Here is a 25,441-nt window from a genome sequence, read left to right on the forward strand (position 1 = left end):
ATAATAATAATAATAATAATGCATGGGAAAGGATGCTCCTAACAACATATTTCACTTAGGCACAACTAGAAGCCACCTTTGTTTTATCTAGGGTCAGCTTGACTCCAGTTTCATTTTAATTTGCCCTTGTGATCAGGGGTGTATCTTCAGGGGGGGTGTATGGGGTGGAACACACCCCAAATAATTGCTCTCTTGGTGACAAGGAAGCATAATTGATTCTGCTGCCGGTAATCATGTGTTTAGTTTACCAAGATTGCTGAGCCCAGGAGGAGGGAGTACATGAGAGCACAGGCAGGGCCCTGAGCTCAAAGCACACATACGAATGAAATTAGTACAATTGCACAAGAGCAATGGGCCTGTCACTCACTCCACTGTGCTTGCTGGTGCTGGGATGACCTCTCAGTGACCTAACTAACGTCATCCCTTCATGTCTTGGTCAGGTAGTGGCACATTCGAGGCCCAGTGATTGAGTGAGCAGCATGATAACATATGCAGTCTCTGCATGCCAGTGATCTTACCTACAATTGGAATTCTACTCAAGTCTGTGCTCTGCTTTCTCGTGAGAAGGCAGGTGGGGGAGCCTGACGCTCTTCTGGTGTGTATTTGATTTTACATTTTTGTCTACCACAGCCTGCGTGTGCACCTGCCATGTATATTTACTCGACTTGTTCGGAAATGATGATGTATGAGTTTCATGTATGTATGTATTGTCCTGCTGACAAGTGCTTTGAAGCAGCTGTCAATCATCAGCAGCAGTGTAAGACAGTCAGACAATAATTCTTACATGATTCTGGGAATGTGTATTTGAAGTTTAAAACGTACACATGTCATTTTGGGTGACCAACAGATGGGCATCGGACAGGACCGGCTGTTAGGACAGTGCTGAGTTTTGGGGTGCTGAGTAACGGGGGGGGAGGGGCACGGAGTTAAAAATTAACTTAGTTAAAAAGCATCTGCTACATGAGAATTCCTTGTGTGTTTCAGCAGGATTCAGGCAACAAGAAAAATGTTTAAATAACGATGGTGATTGAAAGTTATGTTCCTGCTAGAGAGAGATCAGAGTTTTGTCTAGTGGCAGTTTGACTGTAGCGCAGAGGGTTAATATACTTTCTGCAAATAATGTGTACCATGCAGATCTGAACTGTATTTATGTGGATAGCTCAGTGGGTTTCTGTTTTTGTCACAGAGATCCTTTTGTTGCTTTCTGTTCATAAATACTAATCCTAAGTAATATACCACAGTGACATCTGAACTGTAATCAAAGAGCTGCATGCAAACTGTATGGTATAGGTTAGAACATTATGATTTTCCCCAGTCTTTCTTTATCCTGATGTTGTTAAAAAAGGGTTTGTTTGATAGAAATATAGACTTATTGGTATAGCCAACCACAGCCACTTTGGTATGTTTTAAATCCTGAGTTTGTTTTTCTTCAGACCATTCACTCTTAGTATGATTCATTGTCTCTGCCTAGTATCTGTGATGTAAAGTGCTCTGACACCTTACACTAGCATGATTAGCTCTATAAAACAAATAAAATGCATTTGCAAGAGGGGCTATGAAGAGATGAAGGGAAATGTTGAATGGTTGCAGTGAGGAAATCCGTGGAGAGGGAGGTCTTTGGGGAAAGGGAGCACCGAAAAAGATTGTTGCAGCGCTACAGGCAGCCGTGACATTGGAATAAGTTGCATAAACAAGATACAATAAAAAAAACATAAATAAATAATCACCCCTTTTAAAGTGTTCTATTTTCATTTTTAATGTTTGTCCTTTTGTGAAGCAGTGACCTGGTGTTGTGTAGTTTCCACTTATCAGTAGGAACTGCGCGTTTGCAGACAACATAAACTGTTGGATGAAACTTAAAACATTCAAACTCATTTTTCAGGTAAAAGCTGTTTTGTTTCCCATTATAAGAGTTCTATTGCGCCTTTTAAGCATATGCTAAAAAACTTTAGTTATAGTGTACTGCAGTTTCCAAATGCATAGTAGACACTTTGAAGTCTATGCTAACTTGTGTTGTGGCTTAAGACTATATTATTGCTACCAAGAATTAATGTCCCTAAGCTTGTCTGTTATTCCCGTTAAGTGACGTCAGACCGTTGCTACTCTTTCCAGTTGGGTTCACCATGTTGCTAGTTGGGAAATCTCAGACTCACAGCCACCCCACTAATATTTTTGACTAAGCTACGCCTCTGCTGGTGATTAAACCTCCGCCAAGACCCAAATTTCTTAAATACTATGAACGTTTTCAGACATAGATACTTTTGACCTATTCTCAAATTTCATGGATTTCATCAACACAAACCTGCATTTTATTTTTCCATGTGTTACCAAATTAAGTTGTCTGCCATTCGGCCGGGGGCTTCCTAAAAAGGGCTTTGCATTGGCGAAACCCAATACATTTGTATCTTTCATCCTTTATTGTAATTCATTATAAATGTCTTGCTTTATTTTTTTTATTGAATGCATTGCATTTTTATCCTTTGATGATGTTATATGCTTATGCTATAAGGTTCTTGAGTAAGTGCGTAAATTGGTTTCATAGGATAGTTAAAATCTTTGCACATTCAGGCAAAACTTTGTAAGTACATCATCTCTGGTATCAATTGTTGCTACCAATGTCTACCTGTGACTTTTAAGTTGCATCATACTTTTCCCTTACCAGAAGTCTTGTTAAAGCACTGCTGCTACCTGTCAATCCTGCAGTTTAGGCCGCAGGGAGATGGCTGCTGACCTGAAGGGGTTAATCACCCTAACTGTACAGTCCTGATGTATTCCGTTTTCCAGTGTCCACTTGTGTCCTGGCCTTATCTCGGGCTAGTCCTACAGTAGCAGGAGCTGCACTGAAAGTGAAGGGGCTTGGCATTCACAGGGACTGTACTGTCAGAGTCATGTCAATCTAAAATCATGGCATAATAAAGATGCAAGTTTCAAAACCAAGGACTCCAGAAACAAAAAACTAGGCAAAAACATGGGACAAGATATATTTCTCACAGCCTCAGCCTCTAAAGCATAGGTCAGAATACACAGTCTGAAATAGCCTGATTCAAGTATTTTAAATGTGCTGTCATCTGCTTTTTTTCTGATTGGGTAAGCAGCTTTCTCCCAAAATAAAAGATTTAGGGCCACATGCATCAACGAGAAAACTGGTCGCAAACGGGCAGATTAGCAGAATCTGCCCCTTTGCAACCGGTATTTTTGCATTTGGGATGCATCATCCCAAATGCAAAAATCGCAATTCAAGGAATCTCTAAATAGCGATTCCTTAAATTGCGATTGCATTTAAGGAATCCCAAATTGAGATTCCTTAAATGCAATGCATTAAAGTTAAAATATTAGCGATTTCGCTAATAGGGGGAGCAAATTACCATGAAGTTGAACTTCATGGTAATTTGCAAAAACTTTGAAAAATGCACTTTTGTGCATTTTTCAAAGTTTCATGTTGCGCACACACATGCCCTTAGAGCATGTGTGTGTACAACATATGTGCACAGATCAATTTCAGGGGTGCAATAGGGTGTCATTTTGACACCCTTGCACCCTTAAAATTGCATGAGCAATTTGCGAGTACCTACTGGTACTCGCAATTTGCTCATGCAATCTCCAAATCATTCCTATGGGCCTGGAGGCCCATAGGAATGATTGGGACGGCATTCCTTAATTGCGACTCGCAATTTGCGAGTCGCAATTAAGGAATTTGTAGGAATCGCTATTTTTATAGCGATTCCTACATGCATAGGCTTTTGCAATTCCTTAATTGCGATTCCTTAAAAATCGCAATTAAGGAATCGCAAAAGTCTTTGTTGATGCATGTGCCAGTCAATAGTTATGTAAAACTCAAGCAATCACTGTTGGTATCTTCCTCTGTTATAAGTGAATATCATTGTAGGAGTGAACAGTGCTAGAAACAACCAAAAGATCATTAGATGTGAATGAATGAATAAATGAAAATTAACTTCTAAAGCATCTTAAGCACAAGTATACAGTATACTGAACAGCTGCTTGGCACTAGTCCCTGAGGGGAGTAACTAAGAGTAGGATCCTGGTACGAGCAGAAGCCAAACAGAAGTGTTTTTAATCACTAATTAGGATGGGACATGATTGGAAAAAGGATGAATATTGTGAGGAAGACAGTTCTATTGCTTGGCTACCAAACTGGAGAAGAAGCACCCCCCAAGTGAGGACCTCTTTAAAGAAAAAAACAGAGCCGTGCCCAGTGAGACGTTGCAAGTAAGATAACAGAACTGGGATGGAAAGGGATGAAGAAATAACATTTGAGACGGTTCGGTAAGGAAAGAGCAGAGCAAGTGAAGATTGGTGTCACCAATCACAGCGAGGGCTAGGTGATTTATAAGAGTAATGATTAACAGTGTTGAATGCCGGGGTAAGGTCTAAAAGCAGTAACTCTATATAGCATCCCAAGTCCTGGATAAATCACAGGTTGTCTAAGGCCATCACCAGAACTCATGTTGTGACTATCAATTCTGAGGTCGGCCTGTTGGGTATCAAAGGAATGGGCGGATGCGCAGAAACTGGTCAGCCATTTGGGACCACCCACTGTGCAAGCTTGGCTAAAACTAGCAGGAGAGAAAGTGCCTCATGCTATGAAGATAAGGTAAAAGTTAATGTGCAATTTTACCTAAAGGAAAAAGGCCTGCCTTCTTCATGGCAGTGGTGCGAAGAATAGCTGTAATTGTGAAGATTGTGCCAGAGGCAGAACTGTGAAGATAAAAATGTGACAGCAATCATCATGAGACCTTGAAAACATAGGAGAAAGGTGTGAAAATACCTCAATTTCAGTTATTGGGGCAACTCAGTGACCAGAGGAGAGTTCAGAGGGACAGGAACGCTTGTACTGCCTACTTGTCAGAACATGGAGTAGAAGTTAGATATTGTTTGTCGTAGAAAAGAGCAGTCTTATTTCATAACTCTTGTAAACGTACTGCCTTCATAGAACTGCAAGGTGGTGTGAGAAGGCTAACTGTTTCAAAACATTCCCTTACCAAGTCAGCAGTCCCATTAATTTGCTCATTAAGAGATTCAAGTGTTCCCCTAAAGATAGTCTGCTTCTAATGATGAAGCGATTTCTGTAAGCTAATTCTACTATCTCCGAAAAAGAACAACTACAAGCATGCTCAAGTTGCCTTGTGCACAGCTTTCCTCCTTGACTGCAGGTATAAACCAAGCAGCAGTGGCTTTGTTCGCTTTAGCAGGATAGGTTTATCAAAAGCTGCCATCAGTTCGAAGGTAAGAAGGTTGCAAAGTCAAGGTGAGGTGGAGCAGCAGAGTGAGAAGCAGTTATGGGTCTGGCAAGATATCTACACCTTCTGTAGAATTGGATTCTTCTAGGCATGACTCAAGCCGGTATGGAAGTACCTGAATGAAAACAGCTTGGATATAAGCTCTGTCCTCTCCATGTTGCTGTCCTCTATTAGGCTACACACCTAGAGAGCAGGTGAAGACCCTAAGGTTCTCGGACATAATGGACCAAAGCTCCTCCAGATTAAGGGAAGTAACAGCATCCAGTTTTGTTCTCATCGTCCTTGTCATATATTCCTATGCCACAAAGGTGAACTAACAGAGATCGCTGTTTAGGATCTGCTGTTTACAGTGGTCCCAAAGCAGTTCAAACAGTGACTAGGATCCTGCTGCAGCCCCTAATTTCCTCATCCAGAGTTCATTGATGACACACCTCCCAGCTTACTTGAGAGGACCGGATCTGAAACTTGCAAGATGTGCGTGAGTTAACATCAAACCTACTTTCATCTCTAAGATAGCAATAGAGGAACAGGAAACTCGGTCAACAAAAGCATCTGACTTATTGAGTGATGGAATTTAAATAACATAAACACCCTTTTTGGATCGGTGCATTACACGGAAGTACAATTATTTACTGTCCATTAGTCATTTAAACACACACAAGCATAAAGACAGCTGATTTATACAATCAGTATGTGGAAGGAGTGTTGCTGTTCATCTCTAATTGAGGGATGCTGAAGTGAACACAAAAGAGACCCATTTTTAAGATCTGGTTGACAGCACAGGTCTGCAAACCCTATTACTTACAATATACATAGAGTTGGCTTTGGGTAAGCCCCCATTCACACATTCCCTTTTTTTCTTTTTTTGGTAAGCCATGTTCAGCTATTGGATTCGAACACTGTCAATCACAAATGTATCAGCCCAGAGAAATCTTCTACTGTGACCTCATGATATTGGCTGTTTAGTGCATCATCCCCCCTTATATGAAAAGCTTGCACTGCAATGCATGAGAGACTATTTTATATCTAAAAGTAAACTTTACCATTGCAATTTTTTACTACCAAGATCCAAATACCAACAATACAACTAGAAACCCGCCACCAATACAACACATTCATCACTGATACCTCCAACACAATACCAATACCACCATTAACGCTACCACTAACACTGCCAATTCCACCACCTCCAGTACACTTAAAACAACTACCACCATCAAAATCGCCACCAGCACAGTAATACAACCTTCAATACCATGCCACCAGTGCCTCCACCACCTATACCACAAACAGCAATGCCAATACCACCATTAACACCAGCAACAATAAAACCCACAAAGCCAAAAATTACCATCATAGGGGAAACCAAGGCCACAATACCACCCCCACCAATACTAGCTACACCACTAGGAAAAACACCAATACCATAATTACCAATACCACACTTCTACCAATACATCCCCTTCTATTACCAACAATACTCCTGCAACCAGCCAATCCCACCACCAATATTACCAACACCACTACCAAACTTTAACAAAGCTAATAGGTCAGACTTTAAGGTTGTGCCTCATGAAAACAATTCTGCATGCCTTGTCACATTAATCCTAGACCTTCTGGCTGAGCCAATGCATGTTTCAAACTCTTTCCAAAGCCATACTAAACCACAGTACCACTTACTCTGAATGTTTGGATGCAGGATCATATAGAGCAGCCCCCAGCGCAAGGTGGTAGAGGTGGTCTCGGTGCCAGCACCAAATAGGTCACCGGTGGTAAAGATAAGGTTATCCAGACAGAATGTGTCGCTGGGGTTGTCCTTAGTCTGGAAGGGAAGAATAAGGACATAGGTTAGTGACTGTAGTGATGCTGCAGATCCTACTCCCAATGGCGTCAAAAAGAATTCAGACGACTCATTGCTAGCCTGTGAATGTGAAGTCGCTGTGGATCTATGCCTGTAAAATAAATAAGGATGAAGAGTAACAATGTCAGGGAGGATATTAGACCTCCAGTTAATCACAAGTCACTGTTGTTATGGGCGTTTCCAACTTGGTATCTGAGGTTTGCCCTTTTTAAGCTAGTGGTTCCTCTGTCTTGAGACTTTTTATCTGGCTTATATAATAAAAATGAATGTCAATCACTGATAGTCCCCGTGATACACATGTACACAGGTTGTAGCCCTGGGGGTCCCATACAGCGAAGGTTAATGATTAAAACTCCTACGATCAGAAATGTGGGCAGTTAAATATATAAGCGGAGGGAAACAGAGGAGGAGGAGAGAGGATATATGAAAAAGTCATTTAAATATCACATGGATATAACTGCTGGAGAATAGGGAAATGAGCGAGAAGACAGACTGCAAATACCACACAGGAATAAATACAATATTGGATGGGGAGGGAGGAGAAGCATCTATATACCTCAGTGGTATAACTACAGTAGAAGAGGGACAGGGAAGCTATAACCAATGGGCAGCTCCTCTGCTATGGCGGAGATCCCCCCCCCCCCCCCCCAGCTGCCTCAAAACACCAGGAAAATCAAAATAAAACAATAATAAACATGTTTTATTATTGTTTTATTTTTCCTTTTCTGCTGAGTCTTTGGGGTGGGGCCATGGCGGATGACAGGCTGCAGGAGGAGTGGTGGGCACGGTTGTCAGTGCGCACGACAGTGTGACCGGCCAAACCATCATGTGCACTGAAGCGGTCTCCACCCAGAGCTGCGTTTCTGGGTTGGGGACAGCAGGCACAGGCTCCCAGACTCACTGGGAGCGCAAATTCAGAGCGCTCAGGCCAATCCTGATGCTGCTCTCATGACATGAGAGCAGCATCAGGATTGGTGGCAGTGGAGTCTGGGAGCCTGTGCCTGCAAGGAGAGGAGAGGAGCAAAAGAGAACGACGTGGCCTGCTACTGGTAAGTTTGATTTATTTGTATTTTTTTCACCCCACGACGCCTTCCTCCCCCACCTCTCCTGGCTATAAAATTGAAAACAAAATACATCAGAGGTATAAAAATCAGTAGGAGGGAAGAGACATTTTAATGCCACAGGAGACTAATACAGTAGAAGTATATAGTACAAAAATGAGAAGGGTGATGTCAGAAACAAAACATATTAAATATCCCAAGAAAATAAATATAGAGGAATGAATTGGTGGTATGAGAGATACTTAAAGACTTCAGAGGTACAGTTGTGTGGCTCCAGGGAAGAGAGTTAAGAGACAGAAAAGATGATGAAACCATCCAAAGTAAAAATGGCAGGAAAGATCATTCAGAGTCACACGCAAAATCCAAAATTGAGCGCCAATGGTCTTTGCGCCAATTTCATTTCAAGCGATATTTACACTTAAACCCATAGTATTTTCTATGTAATTCCTCAGGTATTACCTGGGATATTTTATATAGGCAAATCAGGTGAGAAGTGGCGGACATGTGTAGATTTGCTATGCGGAGAACTGAAACTGCTCGGTAATTTCCTCGCCCACATTTGAAACTTAGAGTGGTCAGCACAATCTCCTTAGGGGTAAAATCAGCGCATGTGGTATATATATTTACCCCATGTGGTTTCTGTACCCCCAAAAGTGGAGGGACTGTTATTGAGACCTAATGTAGGGTCTACAGTGCTACAGCAGAAGGGGAAATCAGAAACACCAAAGGTCATTTAATAAGGGTTTGCACCACAAACCTTGGATCACATTCCCACTTCTAGTACACCACGTGGATGTTACTACATGCCCATGCATGCAATTCATAACTGTATGTTACAACAACAGCGTTTAGTGTGAAACTTGCAAATGTCACTCTCTGCGAACTTAGACTGTGACATCTGTGTGAAACTGAATTTTGGCCAGTCAGTCAGTATTCACATTTGTGTCAAATAGTCCGGAGATATGCAATATCTAGGTTGAAACTAGAGGTATGTGAAATTTTGTAAATCTCTTCCTATCCAATTCATTAAATTGTAACTAAAAGTTTACGATTTACATGACGTTTGCAACTATGAAATTTGTAGTGACCTCTTTGTTTAGCAGGGTATGGTTAACTCTATACTAGAGATATGAGTATTTTTGGACATGAGCCACCCCATATCTCATATTCTGGATATTGATGTACCGATACCTTCTCCATTTCAACAAGGAAGGCATCAATGAAGTCCCTCGTCGTTGCAGGGTCAAAGGTCTGCTGGTGCTCCTTGATGATTTCCCTCAAAAAGCTGAATATTTCCCTCTGTGGTCGAAACACTTTCCGCTCCAGAAAAGGGATGCGCAGCAACACAGGGAGCAGGCTCATCACCTGCGGGGCACAATGTGGAGGAAAACATGAGGTTGGGTATTTAAAAAGATAGGGCTCCATGTATTTGACTCCAGCAATGACAGTCAATGATTAGGTGGTGTACAAGTATAAACGTATGATGATCCATTCAGATATCAGAAGACCAGCTTTATCTATTGTTGGAAACAAAAAGCTATGCCCGGAATGCTCAAATGAATCAGTCTTTAGTAGTTACTCTGAGCTGCCATCCAGTATTTTCATTGTTTGGTGTGCCACTTCAAACAGGAACCATCTACATGCAATTGTTCTTGGCACAGCCACTAAAAGTGGCAGCTGGTCACTCGTACTGCTCTTTAATGTAGGTTCTTCAACCCAACATTTTTGATTGAACTCATTCATCAACGCTACAGCCATGGTAGCCGGGTACCATATGACCATGGCACTAATTCCAAGCAAGCAGGAATTCTGCCGAAGCCTACTGAACAGCCTCCCTCTCTCCTTCCGTCACTATATGATAAAGCGCTAAACTTATAAACAAGAGTCTTCCACAGCCTCCCAAGAAATACCCCATATCAGCCTACCATTACTGGGTCAGACTGTTATCAGCTAAAAACAGAGGCTTGTACAAACTATTAATATTGGTATTCAAGACAATGAATTGCATCACCGCACACACACTATCTCTCCAAAGCCTAACTCATTAGGTGTCTTGCACCCCCGGAATAACGCAAGAAAGCCAGGGGTAAGTTAAATGGTTTATTCAAGAAAGTATTATCCCTGCAACAGGAGCATAGCTATCCCTCGGCCAGCTCTAGAGCAACTGACTTGACTAGAATGCTCGCTGGTCACACAGAACACAAATGCAGGCTATTCCCAAAACACACATACCTATACAAAGTCCCTTACCACTGGCATTGTAAGACACATAAGCACAACACATCTTCCCCTTACAAATGAACAATGTACTGAAGGAATAGCATTACACACAAACACATTTATAACTAAAATGCGAACATGCAAATGGATACAAGAACATCCAAATTCAATGATGCTCTGACTACTGAATATAATCCTTAAAATATGCAAGTGGTTTGCGACTCCTGGCACAGAATCCCCTTCAGTTGCCACAGTAATCACCTGCACCCAACGCTGGGGCATTACTAAGTCGTTCAGAGGGCCTGCTCATGTTCCATCACACATTTACACGAAAACGCTGTTGCTTTCTTACTCACCAACCCGACTTTGACCACCTCTCTGATCTAAAGCCAATCGTCTGTTTCAGCTCTCACCATTCTCCAAAATCACAGAAAAGCGACGAACTTGCCTGACCTTAAATGGCCCCCTGAACTTTGACAAACCTCCTCCTTTCTGAGCACAACAAATCTTCACCCAAAATACTACCCATCTCCCCAGAATTAAATTGTATTCCATTATCAGTTAAGATAAGAATGGGAACCCCTTTCTCCCGGAAAATCTTCAACAAAAGAATAGTAGCTCTAGTAGTAATCTCCCTCGTGAATTTGACAATTAACCACTTCGAATGAACATCCACCACTATTATGGCATACTTCCATTCACTGCTCAGCTCATGCATAGGGCCAATAAAATCCAGACTTTATGTATGCCATGGTTTGCCAGAATCAGATATGTGACCCATGTCCAATTTAACTCCTACTCTTAATCTCGTTTCTCCCTCCTTGCACACATCACAGTTCTCAACCCATTTGTCAACTTGTTCGTCCATCCCAGGCGACCACCAATTTTCACTCCACCTCTTCCTGGTTTTAGTTTGCCCAAGGTGCCCCTCATGTGCCATTCCTATCAATTTTGTCCGGAGACCACACAGTGGCACAAGTTTCTCACCTCTCATCAACTCCATGTCTTCACAAAAGGACAATTCCTCGAGAACTTTCCACTAAGGTCTGACAGATACTGGCACGGTACTTTCCCTCATACTGCCTAATATCACCAACCGTTTAGCTTCTTTGATTATGGGATCCAACACCATCTCCTTGACCCGGTTATCTTTAGGGATGGCATGCATGCCTCCCAAATCCTATGCATCCTACACTGACGCCACTGCACCTTTCTTTTCTTTGGATAAAACTGCCGGCCCATCCACTACGTGCCAATTTCACGACAGCGTGGACAAGCAATCAGCTTGACAGTTCTTCCACTCTTGAATATGTTCTATGACATAGCAATATTCCTAGAGTCTAGCTGCTAGTCTCCCTAACCTAGCTGACCCATGACCTGCTCCACCTGCAAGCAAAACCTTGACCAAAGGTTTGTGGTCCGTGTGAAGAAGAAGTCAAACCAGAATCCTTCACTCTATGCAATGACTGCCTGAGAATCATGTTGTGTTGCTCAATTGTGACACTGAAAATCAAAATGTAAACCTGGTAGTACAGGATATTCCTCATGCCTTTAAACACTTCGCGCATCATTCTCTGGAATACTCTAGCTGCTGAGCAAAAACCAAAGGGCATACAAGTGACTGAAATGTGACCTGCACGGTGATAAAGGATATGAGGGATTTGGAATCTTCGTGTAGTTTAATTTGGTGGTAGGCATTTTTTAAATCAAGTTTGGGAAAAAACTACCACCACCCAATGCCAAAATTAATTTAATAATATTGGGTAATGGATACATATCAATTACCACATTCAGATTGAGTGACCTCAGATCCATACAAAATCTGTACCCCCATCATATTTCTCCGTGATAACCACCGGAGATACCCACCTGGAAAACTCCATTCAATAGCATTTTATCCAGCAACATGGACAACCAACGGAATTCTTCTCACTTTGTGCTGAACAGGCACAGCATTAGGCTTCAACACAATCTTATAGACATACCCCTTGAGAAGTCCCAACTCTTCTTTAAACACTTCCCGTGCTTCATCCAAAATATCTGCCAGTAATATTTCATCAACCACCATCACCTGATGAGTCAGTCTTGGATTTATAATGATATTAAGGTTATACTCGTGTACCCAACCAAACATGGGTGGAACCTCCTCCACTACATACACTTTCCCTTTCATATCTCTGCCCCTAAATTGTGTTCCTGCTTCCAGAAATCCTACCATATATGGTAGCCTTCATAGCTGCTGTGATTATCTAGTACTACCTGTCCCAGAATACCCTTGGTATATATCCCGCTCTTCCAGGTTAACCCTACCCAAACCCGTTGGCTAATGTCATGCAACCAGTTAACATTTAAATTGGTGTTTCCCTTATTTCCCATTGTAAACCCTTTCTCTTAAATGCGATGTTTTACGATCCATTAATCCTGCAGTCCATCATTTAAGAGTTGCTATTTTATGTTATGAAAAAGCGGGATATATACCAAGGGTATTCTGGGACAGGTAGTAGTAGATAATCACAGCAGCTATGAAGGCTACCGGGTAAGATATGGAATACGCTCCGCAGTTTGGATATAGCTTGTACACATGTGTCAGACCGTTAATTGTTAATTGAGAGGGGAGATCTAAGGTGAAGTGAACTCACAGCAGTGAGAGCAGCTTTTGGGTATGATCAAGGAAAGGGCTTCGGCTCAGCAGGAAAATGACGCGACGCGGTGGAATTTACTTTCTGTGGACATGATGTGAACTCGGGAGTTCGGTTTTTAATTAAGAACACATATCACGGTAAGCATAGTGAGGAGTTGGAGTTTAGGGGATGAGGTAAGAGGTGGGTGACAACAGATAGGGAAGAGGTAATTGAGAGAAGCAGGGCAGGGTGGTTTCTGAACTAGAGCTGTCTGGGGGTTGGAAATGGCTCACGAAGGTGAGACTGCTGGAAAGGGGAGGTAGCGAATAACCTTTCAAAACCGAGTCTGCGTAGGCTATGTTTACAAGGGGAATGCATTTAGTTTAAGTTCTGTACTGTACCTAAGGAACATTACATGTATACTGATGGTAGTGTTATTGAATTCTTGCACTGCAGATACCCCTGACGAAGGGAAATTAATCCCGAAATGCAATGGGTGACGCAAATAAAGTCGTGATATGCAGAAACATGTATTCCTCCTGTGTTTGTGCCAACATCATCACTTACAGATGAATGAGTAAAATAAATCGAAGAAAAATGTTAAGAAAAAAGATTACGTGAAAAAATAAGGAAAGAAAAAAAAGAGGTGGAATTGAAAATTTGATTTATTGGATTCATATAATGCAGGATTGGGCTGTGCAGTCGGACAGGTTCCAAAGTGTGGTTCCTTCGGGTTTGGTCTTGTTGAATAGCGCAACGGGGACAGGGCGCGAACCGAGCTTGCACCCCACATAAAGATGTAATGGTCAAGCATGGAGAATACATAGCATGGAAAATAAAAAGCGTAACAAACAGTGTGCATCTCACTACCTATGAATAAAGTATACATTGAACCACAGTCTACCATGAGCTCAACAATTCTACCATTCATTGTAAATATACTGCCCTGTGTCTTGTCCACTTGCCTTTCGTTATGCCAGTGCCTTACACACAGAGAATGCAATCTTCACTAACATTCGCTCCACACTCCTCATCTACAGTAGCCACTTTAAATTTACCACCCTGTTTACAAACAGACGTAGTCCTTATTCAGAGCTACATATTTCCTATAACCTGCGGTATGAAAAATGCTCCGACACCGATAACATGTTTCATTATACTGCTAAAGTTTTTTAAAGGAGCTACTAGATTGGACTACCACACCCACATAAGATTCACCTTTAGATACACTTGACACTTCACCACACCCAATTTCCTTCCTCTCCATCTCCCTCATGCACAATTGTGACTGTTCCATCAATTTGGCCATGTCTATAGCATCTTTCAAGGATGGGTTTTTAGCAGCCCATAGTCGCTCCTGAATGGTTTTGCTTTTTGCAATGAACAATCAATTGATCACACACAAGCTGACCCGCCATCGCCCCAAACTTGCATTTCAGAGACAATTCCCTAAGCTTTGCCACAAATTCATCAATTGTTTCATTTTCAGCTTGAGGACATGTATAGAATTTGTATCTATCCACCACTATATGAAAGCAGATGTAGGAGGTACCCTTATTTTGGAAAGGGAATGGTTATTCACATGTAAACAAAACAAACTTCCCTTTTCCTTTAACTCTAGAGGGAAAAGATCAGTATCTTCAACCCCAATTATCTGTCCAGTTATATCTGGATCACCCTGGAACCTTTAAGAACAAGCTTTTACAAGGTCTAATCTTACCAAGTTACCAAATTTACATTTGGATTTGTACACAATGCCCCGTAGTTAAACACAAAACAAGTTCAAAAGGAATGTTCTATTTATCTATTTTATTAATCAGCATAATATTTCATCAAAATATTTTAGCACTAATTATGAAAAACATTATTCATCGCTTTTTATTAAAAACATACATTGTACATAATAAAATTAAGAAAAAACTGTTGACGCAGCGTTTAGGTGTTAGAAAAGATCACCACCTTCTTCAGGACAATAATTTTTCAAGATTAAAAAACAGTCTAAATAAAAATAATAAACATTGTATTAATAACCAATCTATAGATACATTCCTTTATTTTCTTACATTTTCTTTTAATTTAACAACGTAAACATTATTCTCAGGGCAGTGTGATCTATCTGATGTAATTGCTTACACCTTTCTTATTCAACGTCTATTTCTATGCATTTATAAAATATTTCCAATTGTTTTAATAAAAATAGTCTTGTTGTATTTATGACATCTTAGGCTGTATAATTGCAAGAGAAAAAGGGACATTTCTACATGTCACTAGTCCTGGGATCCTGTCATGCATTTGTCACTTTATTCATCAAACATATATACATAAGGCCTAATTTCTTTTTAGGCTGAAAGTCTCTACATTATTCAACAAAAATAACATTAGCAATGCGTTATTTGCATTACATTATCCTTATTGTATTTGGTAACTTGCAGATTAATCCTTAGGCTGGAATATAGTAATCTATTCCCTTCTTTTAACTATAGTGTGAGAACACAACGAATATCAGCAAATATCATGACATACCTTAATGAATTCTATATAGGACTTTCTTAATTGGCTTCAATAGAAGAATGAATTCTTCAGAATCACTCGATAGAAAGATACAGGTCAAAACTGCATTAAAGAGTAAATTTGCAGGAACATACACTTCTGCGGCCTCTGATGCCTGTGCCATAATGTAGCTGAGCCTCCGTTCAACTTACGCCTCATTCTGCTTCCTGCCGCATTCTAGAATGGTTGTCCTTTCTGCTAATCCTCGGTAACAAAGTCTAATTATGACCTTTTGTTAAACCTCCCCAGTCTTCAGTACCGTTTACTGAGATTAAAGGAGCAAATGTCTGAACCAACCCAACACAAACTTCAGCAGCACAAATTTGATAACAGTGTAGGTAAGATTCCCATGGACTTTGATCTATGAGGAAGCCATGGATAAGTGCTACCATGACCCATCACTAAACCAATATATACTTGGATCACATGCCTTTTCCATACAATACTCCAACATGAGCCAACCCCTTCTGTTTGAAGAACTGTTGTCACTTCTCTACCCTGAGGTTTCCACCTAGCAAAATTCATGCATTACCTGGTTGCCAGTTGCCCATTAGGGTCACTTGACCATAAGGCAGTCAAGGTAAAGAGCTTTCGAGCATTTTCCTCACATCCCTATGTAGCTGTAGATGGTTATAGCAGTAGCAAAGATGGTGCTAGGGTCATGAGTGACAATGAAAAGTGTAAATAAAGGGGGTGAGAATGGGAGTAAATAAAGAAACTTTCTACATAGAATTGGAACCTGGCAAGATCTTTGCTGCTTTTTCACTGTCAAGTATCCCTGGCAATTTGGGACTCCATGGTCCTCTTTTGAACTGGCTAGAATTAAAAAAATGGCGCCATTCAATTTACTTTTCTTTACTGATATTTTCCTTGCTCTTTCCCTACCATTTATAGGGCTCCGGTCTACTTTTACCTCCAACTTTCTGTTGGGGAATGCTTGCAGGTCTGTCCTGTCAGGGGGTGAATGTCACATCTGGAATTCATCCTGTAACCCTTTCAAAGTGGTAACTTCTTTTTTTATGTTTAAAACTGTTTTCGTGGAATGACCTGAGATTACAATCCTTTACATTTATATACTTGATATAAAAACTTTTAAAATCGTATATCAGCTTAAAAACTTCACCTATTCCTAACTATATCAACTGAAAAACAAATGATATATGTCCAAAATGCACAAAATAGAAACACAGACAAACAAATTTATTGGAGGAGTGAGGTCGGGCAAGTGAGCTGCTGAGAATTATGCTTTCTGGTGAATACACAGGGTCAGACTGGCCATTCTGCCACTCTGACATTTTCCCGAAGGGATGCTGGGTATAGGGCAGCTGTTTTTATAGCTGGATAGGCTGCCATGACCCGCCCAGGAAGGCCCCCATTGGCTGAGTCTTGTTTCGATCTCCCACAGGTCGGTGGATTGAATTCTTTTTTTTTTTTGCCAGGAGTGATTTTGAGTTCTAGTTCATCTCTGTGAATTACAACTGACTTCTCATTGTCAATGCACCGATTAAACAAATTATATTTTTATAAAGAATGTAATATTCACTTACAAAGATCCCAGCACAGACAGAGCCCATAATTAAGATTGTTTAATTGAAACAGACAGTTTCTACTCTAATAGACTTTCAGAAGCTTCCATGTCTCTTTTTACTCAATAGCCTACTCAGCCAGCTTGTAGCCGGTCTTCCTACGTTGTGCATATTGGGTGATGATTCCCTCCACTTCATAAATATTCCAGTGACTCTTTCAATGAGATGTTATACAACATTGGGCAGTGACGACCATCATGTTAACTGAATTTGGATTCTTGATACCATTCTACATGTTGCACCTGAAATAATGTATTATTAAAGACCAACATGAATATAAGATTTCATTATTTGAAATATCTAGAATTGGGGTGGCGATGTGATTGTTCTGAGAAAGACGCTGTGCTTGGGCAATCAGAAAATATCTGCCATAACTCATTGGTCCTTTTCACTGATCTTGTAGAAAGTAAGCCAGCGTTTTCAGGTGAACACGGTCCCCTGCCAAGAGAAATGCACCCAGGTGCTTTAAACATAACCTCAAAATTCCCTTTAATTCTTTCCCCAAAAATGTCAACAGACCATATGGATGAAGAAATTCAACATTAGGAAAAAACTGAGCATCTCAAGTCTCCAACATGACAAATGGAGCCTCACAGCCCCAGACTTCAATAGTGTTGTAAGGCAAAACCCCTGCAGCATGAAGCATAATTAGATCCGGCAGCAGCCACTGTAAACTCAATGACATTGGTTTTGACCTCAGTAGTTGATACCATGAATATGTAGTCACTCAAAACAGATGTCCAAATGGAAATTCTCTCGAATAGTAACACAACTGCAAGGACTGGAGAGTAAAATGGTAACAAAAAAGAAGGGTGCGCCACTTGGAAATTCACTGCTTTTGCTGCAATATCATTGAATAAACGTGGGTACTACCAAGCATTTTACATTCCATGATAATGGGATGGATGCATATTAAAAAGGATTTAAGGCTACAGCAAGAGATAAGCCTTCATTAGATCTGGCACCTTGAACAGAAAATTTGAATATTCAAAACATTACCAGTGCAGTGGGATCAATGCAACCAAGGGAGGCTACAAGCCCTGAACCCAACATGAAAGAGGGAAGATCTACAATTATCGCCCCACATTGACCAACAACCGATCAATTATGGGATAAATAAAACAGCAACAAAGCAAAAAGCTAATCTTCAGATCATTCAGAGTCGCTGAGGAGGGTCATTTTAGACAAGAATATAGATGAGAATGTGGGAGCTAACAGTGACAGAAGTCCAGGAAAGCTTTCAAGGAAGAACAAAAAAAAGGACTCAAAAAAGGATAAGAGCAAAAATAGTGTCAGTTTTTCACTTTCTACCATAATAAATCACAGACAGACCAATGCCATGATCCAGACACCGGAAAGAACATTGAAATCTCAGAACAAGTTAGTTCACACCTATCCTGCAAAACAATGTCAGAATGGCAAATTGCAGAGCAACCTAGAATACTAATGACCACTCTTAACTGTATACTAAACGAGGTGGAGTGGACAAACAAGGCTTGTCAAAGCGAACTAAGATTGATGATGGTGGAAGAACCTAAGATGGTTAAAAAGAGTCCCTAAATACCAATTGAAGCATATAGGAATGGCAATAAGAATGCGGAAGTGCTACAAGATGTACTGGAATGCATTTCAATCAATACACAACCAACTCTGAGATCAAGTGTGGAAATACAATGTGATTTCGGACAAGTGGGTGAGGAGAGCCAGCATTGGTTGTCGAATAAACAATAGAAGGGCCAGAGCGACATTATTATTCAGGACTTAAGTCCTGGCACACATACGCACTCACTTGCAATCAATGCCAACACCAGGCAAATGAATCATCAGCTTAATGGGAGCTCCAATGTAAAGAATTGGGTGCTTGATGCAAAAATGAGTGGTCTCCAAGAACCACGACGAATATTCCTTTTACTCCCCGGTACACAGTCTCCATACCAGAATTGACAGGTTCCTCTGTTCGAGATCCATTATAGCGAAGGCCCACCACTCCACATATCTAGCAAAGACCTTCTCTGATCACAGCCCCCTCGAGCTCACACTCCGTTGGGGCATGGTGCCTGCCCCAGTCCCCACATGGAGGTTGCATCCACACCTACTTGAAGATGCCCCATTCCGCACGACTCTGTCTAACACTATCACCAATTACCTGGCTGAAAACTGGAACACGGCCTCCTCCAATCTGACCGAGTGGAATGCATTGAAGGTGGTGGTGAGAGGGGTGACGATTGGACAGTTAGTGGGGGCTAGGCAGGAGACACACCAAAGGCTGAAGGATGTTGAACATAAGCTACATGCACTGGAGAGGGAGGTAGTATCAGACCCTGCCAAACAGGGGGCATTGCAATCCGCACATATTGAGCATGCGGAAACGCTGGCGACACTGCGGATAATAGATTACAGGGCGTTTCTACAACGAAAACACACCGAAACGGATAGATCAGGTGCGTTACTTGCCCGCATTGTTAGAGATAGGCCGGACCCACCCGTTAGAACTAGAGTCCGAACCCTAGCAGGACATAGCGTCCACACACAAGAAGAAATCAACGCGGCCTTTCAGGATCACCTTGAAGCACTCTATGCACCCCCTGTTCCGGTAGAAAGCTCCTCAATCACTGAGTTTTTTCAAGACCTCCCCTTCCCAGTGCTATCTGCTGATGTGCAGAAAGAAATAGATGGTCCTATCACTCAACAAGAGATCCGCGCTGCGATCAAGGTTCTAAACCGTAACAAGACGCCTGGGATGGATGGGCTCCCTGTAGTATTTTACCAGACCTACTCTGAATCTTTAGTACCTGCACTGGAGGCTGTGTTCAAGACTGCTTTTGAGCTTGGCCGCCTGCCAGATTCCACCATGCAGGCATTGGTCACGTCCATACCTAAATCAGGGCGGGACGGGCTGGAACGGTCTAACTACAGACCCCTTTCTATGCTATCTACAGAATATAAAATCCTCAGCAAGGCCCTGGCTAATCGCATACAACCCTATCTTACAACACTCATCCACCGGGACCAGTGTGGTTTCCTACCAAACCGCAGCACCTCTCTGAACACTAGACGGTTACACTATGTAATGAAGGCCACCCCACGAGCTTATCAACACGCAGGGTGTATGGCGTTGGACCTTAAACAGGCATTCAACTCCCTTTCCTGGGACTTCATGTTCGCGACTCTGAGACGGTTTGAATTTCCGGACGCATACCTTAAATGGGTCCGATTATTGTACACGTCCCCTACGGCCAGGGCTCGCACGGGTCGCTACATTTCAGATCAATATAATATCTACAGAGGCACGAGGCAGGGATGCCCTCTATCCCCCCTGCTCTTTGTCCTTGCACTGGAACCCTTGGCCATGGCTCTACGGGTATCCGAGGACCGGCTTGGCATTCCTATTGATGGAGTGTGCCACCTGATGTCCATCTATGCAGATGACATACTCCTATACTTACGAGACCTGACCGCTGATAATGCCCCTCTCCCTAATATACTTGCCACCTTTGAGCGGCTGTCGGGACTGGCCATAAACCCTGAGAAATCGACGAGCTATTTCACCCAGGAGGCACCACATCTAACCCGCCTACAGTTCGGCACCTATAACCTACCGGTCAATCCTACCACCTTTAAGCACCTAGGTATCCAGGTCTACAGAACACAGGAGGATCGAATTGAGGGCAATATACAGCGAGCAAAAACGGGGCTCCGTGCTAGTGTAGGGTTTTGGTCCTCCCTGCCTTTATCGGTAATGGGACGGATTGCTATTTCAAAAATGGTGCTGCTGCCTCGCCTATTATATTACTTTGTGAATCTACCCGTGATCCTCCCACAATCCATTTTTAACACATTAAATACGATACTGGTGAGTCTTATCTGGGGCGCTGGCCGCAGACGAATAAGTCTTCGAAAGCTCCAGCTAGCAACACACAATGGCGGTCTGGGAGTCCCTGACTTCCGAGGCCACTACAACGCAAGCCAGCTCCAGTGGCTTTCATACTGGACTGCAGGGAGGAATGTGCAGGAGATTGGGTTTACGTTGCAGAGGCTAGATCGAGGGGAATTGCATTCCTTGTTGCTACCGAAGGCTAGGATTCCCCCAGATTGCCCTCCCCTACTGAAGACCGCCCTATTATGTTGGAAGAAGGCCCTATCTTACACATCTACGGTACTCCCGTACGCAGCGAACATCCCCATCCTCGGTATCCCTACACCGCAGGGTAGACTCACGAAGGCCAGACTACGAGACTGGACAGACAATGGGGTAGAGGGAGTAGGGGCGTTCTTTGGGGACGGCACCATGCTAGATCACGACTCTTTCATACAGGCCACGGGGGCACCCCCACGCTTATATCTCTTACACGCTACTGTAACACATTACATCAGAACCGCTTGGGCCCCGCAGAGGACTGAACCCCCACAACACGATTTGGTACACCTATTATACTATATGGGACCCGGGGGGCACTTAGTACGTTGGCTATACACTGGAATCAGGGCACATGCAGCAATTCCACTTACTTTCCTTAGGGCGCGCTGGGTGGAGGACTCTGGAGTTGAGATTACGGATAAAGCATGGAAGAGTATGCTGGAACACCCCCCAAAAAGTATCGCGTAATGCAAAACTTAAATTTATTCAGACAATGATCCTCAATAGGTCATACCTCACCCCGAAAAAGATACATCGCATGTTTCCAGATTCCCCTCACTGCTGCCCCCGTTGTAGGGGAGACGAGGCGGACTTTATTCATATGCTGTGGTTGTTCCCCTGTATACGGGGCTACTGGGGGAAGAGTCCGCAATTCATTGACGAGGGTAACGCAGCTCTCGGTTCCGGATGAGGTCCTAAACTGCCTGGTAGGCCTTCATCGGCGCTCAGGGGTGCAGAAGGTGCGGTTAAGGTTCTTAGACCTAGCACTCATTTTAGCGATCAGAGTACTTACTATGAGGTGGAAGTCCCCCAGATGCCCGGCGGTCGCTATTAGGCAAACTGACATGATTCAGTGGGGACGGGCGGAGGGTGCAGCTCTACGCAGAGAAGAAGAGAGAGAGCTAAGGAAGCATCCTATCTCACTGGAGTGGGAGGCTATGATAATTGAACTGGAAGCACTTGATCTATCCCCTACATAAGCTAACCTGACCCAGCAATATGCAACAACGCCTTATGGCCTCTCGGAGTCAGGCCCTGAGACCCGAGCAATTATGTTCTTGCTATGAAACTTACACCCCCTAGGAGAATAATGTACATAGACCAATTATGATCACCGTGTTAGTTGAAGTAAGAACGACCAGGAGTGGGGTAGGGAGGGATGGGAGGGGGCGGGGGCAATGAGTTCGAATAAGCTTTATTAGTTGAATGTTAACATATACAACTTTGTAATGACACTCACGAGAGAACATTTTCCACTGTTTGCTTGGTAGCATTATTGCCACAGAATGCGACCCTTAGCTTCCTTTTGTATTTTATTGTTTTATAGGACAATGGAAACAGAATTTGTGTGGGGGCACATATATTGTAATTGATGTACTAAGGGCAAAGGAAAAAACAGACTGTATAGACTGCATATTGCCTATGTTATGTATTTGACACATTGCGGTCATCAATAAAGTGTTAAATAGAAAAAAAAAAAAGGAAGTGGTCTCCAAGAAATTGGATGATTGATACAAAAATGAGTGGTCTCCAAGATATTGGCAACATAGTTTGTTGTCCAGCCAGTACAGAACCAAGTAGAAACCAACCGATTGTAAATGCAAATCCACTAAAGGCAAACTCATGTGAGGAACCAGTAAGCACAGACCAGTGTGAGCAACAGAAGGCCCGCTCTATTGTATTTTTGAATCACTACCATAGCGAAGGCTCACATCACATATTGAACAGAGGAATGCTTTTACGACTAGCATGTTATCTGGAGGTTTGGCTACATGCATCTCATCCAAGGCTAACTTCACGTAATCAGCGGTCAAGACATCCTCAAATTATTTATGAGTGACAGACAAATTTCCAAAAGGGCCATACTGCAGGCAGGATTAATCCTCTACAATGTATACATACCGTCAGATCCAGTAAGAAAGATACTAACTCAGGACACATTGTTTAATTGTTTAAAATACCAACAAACAGCCTACTTGGATCATGAAATCATTGTAAGAGGGGACCTAAATGAGGCACTTTCTCTGGCATGCCTGCAAATCCCATCCTTACACAAACTAAATCTGTATTATAAGATCCCAGAAACGATACACAATTCCATCAAGACAGGCAGATGTAATACAAAGTTCTGGGCAACTATATACCCGTGCATAATAAATCAATAAAAACAAAGACAAATACAATTGTGCAAGACACAGTTGGGTCTATTTATTTGTATTCTGTGTTTGAGCTGGAGGAGGAATTTGTGTGGTTTTTAGTGATGTGTGTGCTCAAATGTTGTACCCACTGCTTTGTTTCACATTCTAGGTGTGGAAATGCTCTTCTTGCTTCCAAGCAGATTTGGTTAGACGCAAGTAGCACATTTAATTTGTTAACTACATCTGTATTTTGTTTATTCTGCTTAATGTAAGCAGCATTTCAACAGGATAGGCACTGCATTGTTCATAATGACGAATCAATTTCTTGAACTTTAAAGAACTTTAGCCTGAGGCTGCATTGTCTAAACACAGAGTTTTAACTTCTAGGACATCAGATGTTCCTATAACAAATGTTAATCTCATCTATTCTCCCGAGGACTGTTTTGAGTCTCCTGTTTTTTAAAGTTTCATCACTTGCAAGACTAACGTGTGCCTCTATATGCCCTGCTATTTCTGCATATTGGATTTCCGTTTTTACCCCGGTCACAGCCATGAGAGATATTATGCTCAACCCTGAACCCTTAGTGTCTCTCTTAGGGTACACTAAAGACATACCTCGATCTTTGCCCAGACTCGCCTCCATGGCTTTCTTGATAGCCAAACGTGAAATCGCTCTTCAATGGGGCACTGCCAGTGTGACCACCTCCTCCGCCTGACTTAAAAGCATGACCTATTGTGATAGCATTAGCGAAGATTACTCCAATCACCAACCTCCAACGTCCCGTCCTAGGGACTTTTGGCAACCCCTGCGTGATTATCTTTGCACCCTTGACCATGACTCTACAGATTAAACCCGCCACACCCCTCACATTCTTATAATAAACAACAGGAGCATAAACCCATAAACCTCGTTGAGACAGGGGTAATAATGTAAGGAACAACAAGTAATCTCAACTGGTATTATTCAAACTAGACAAGTGAAATGCATGTATACAACATTCCAGTTGAGATAAGGAAGACTCTGAATAAGAAAGTTGTAGAAAAAGTTATAATGTATTAGATGAATTAAATACAAAGGGACATACAACAACTTAATTAAGAGGAATAATGGAACAGTTGTAACAGCACTGCACGAAAATTCAATGTAACATAAAGACAACCCGGACTTGTACTTGGTGCTTAAAGTGTACGTGACACGAAAACGGCGACGCAAGTGACAAGGTGCGAACAGCAGGGGATGGCGCAAAGTGAAGTGAAAGTGAATGGTTGAACACTAAATTCAAGGGTTCTAAATTCAATTTGTGACATTGATTGCTGACGCTGGACATGTGGTAATTGAGATGCCCCTCTCCCGACGCTCTATTCACTAGGTAAATTACTCGCCACTTACTGCCCGCTTTTTTCCTCCCTTCTCCGTATAATTCATTAGTTTGTTTCTCTAATCCGTGCCTTTTTCTGTTTTAGGCTGTCGGGCCCTTGGCGCTGTTTTCACCATTACTTAATAAGGAACGCTCTATTCACTAGGTAAATTACTCGCTACCAACTGCCCGCTCCCTTCTCCGTATAATTTATTAGTTTGTTTTTCTAATCCTTGCCCTTTTCTGTTTTAGACTGTTGGGCCCTTGGCGCCGTGTTCGCCATTACTTAATTAAGGACCCCTTAATAATTGTCTTCCTGCATCCTTCACGCCGGTTTATTCATTACGCTGGACCCCCGATGACTGTGATACTTTCTATTCATTAGGTAATTCATACCTATTTTGGCCTTCCCCTCTCTAACGCACACCATAAAATTGTTGTTGTTACGTTTTTCTGTGTCCTTTCTTTAAATTTGCGCAAACACTGCGCCTTGCCCACCCCCAAGATTACGAGTAATTTTCTCGTTTCCTTCAGGTATTTATCCTTACTCCTGGTCATAAAGGGTTTTGCAATCACCAACCCCCTTTTACCGACCGCTGGTTAATCATTACTCCTCCAGACCTTAACTCTTTCCCTCTCCTCCCCCCCTC

The 25,441-nt window shown here is 42.2% G+C and overlaps 1 protein-coding gene across 1 annotated transcript in view; it reads right to left on the minus strand.

Moving 5' to 3' along the window:
- Positions 1-25,441, minus strand: part of LOC146833576 (cytochrome P450 2D17-like) — a 227,833-nt gene that overhangs the window by 120,286 nt on the left and 82,106 nt on the right. Inside the window, exons 5-6 of the mRNA XM_085601433.1 lie at positions 9,372-9,545; positions 6,939-7,080 (exon numbers count right to left, since the gene is read on the minus strand). Coding sequence (XP_085457559.1) covers positions 6,939-7,080; positions 9,372-9,545 — 316 coding nt within the window. The remainder of the gene's footprint in view (positions 1-6,938; positions 7,081-9,371; positions 9,546-25,441) is intronic.

Source organism: Triturus cristatus, chromosome 4_2 (assembly GCF_964204655.1).
Source record: "Triturus cristatus chromosome 4_2, aTriCri1.1, whole genome shotgun sequence".
Taxonomy (NCBI): domain Eukaryota; kingdom Metazoa; phylum Chordata; class Amphibia; order Caudata; family Salamandridae; genus Triturus; species Triturus cristatus.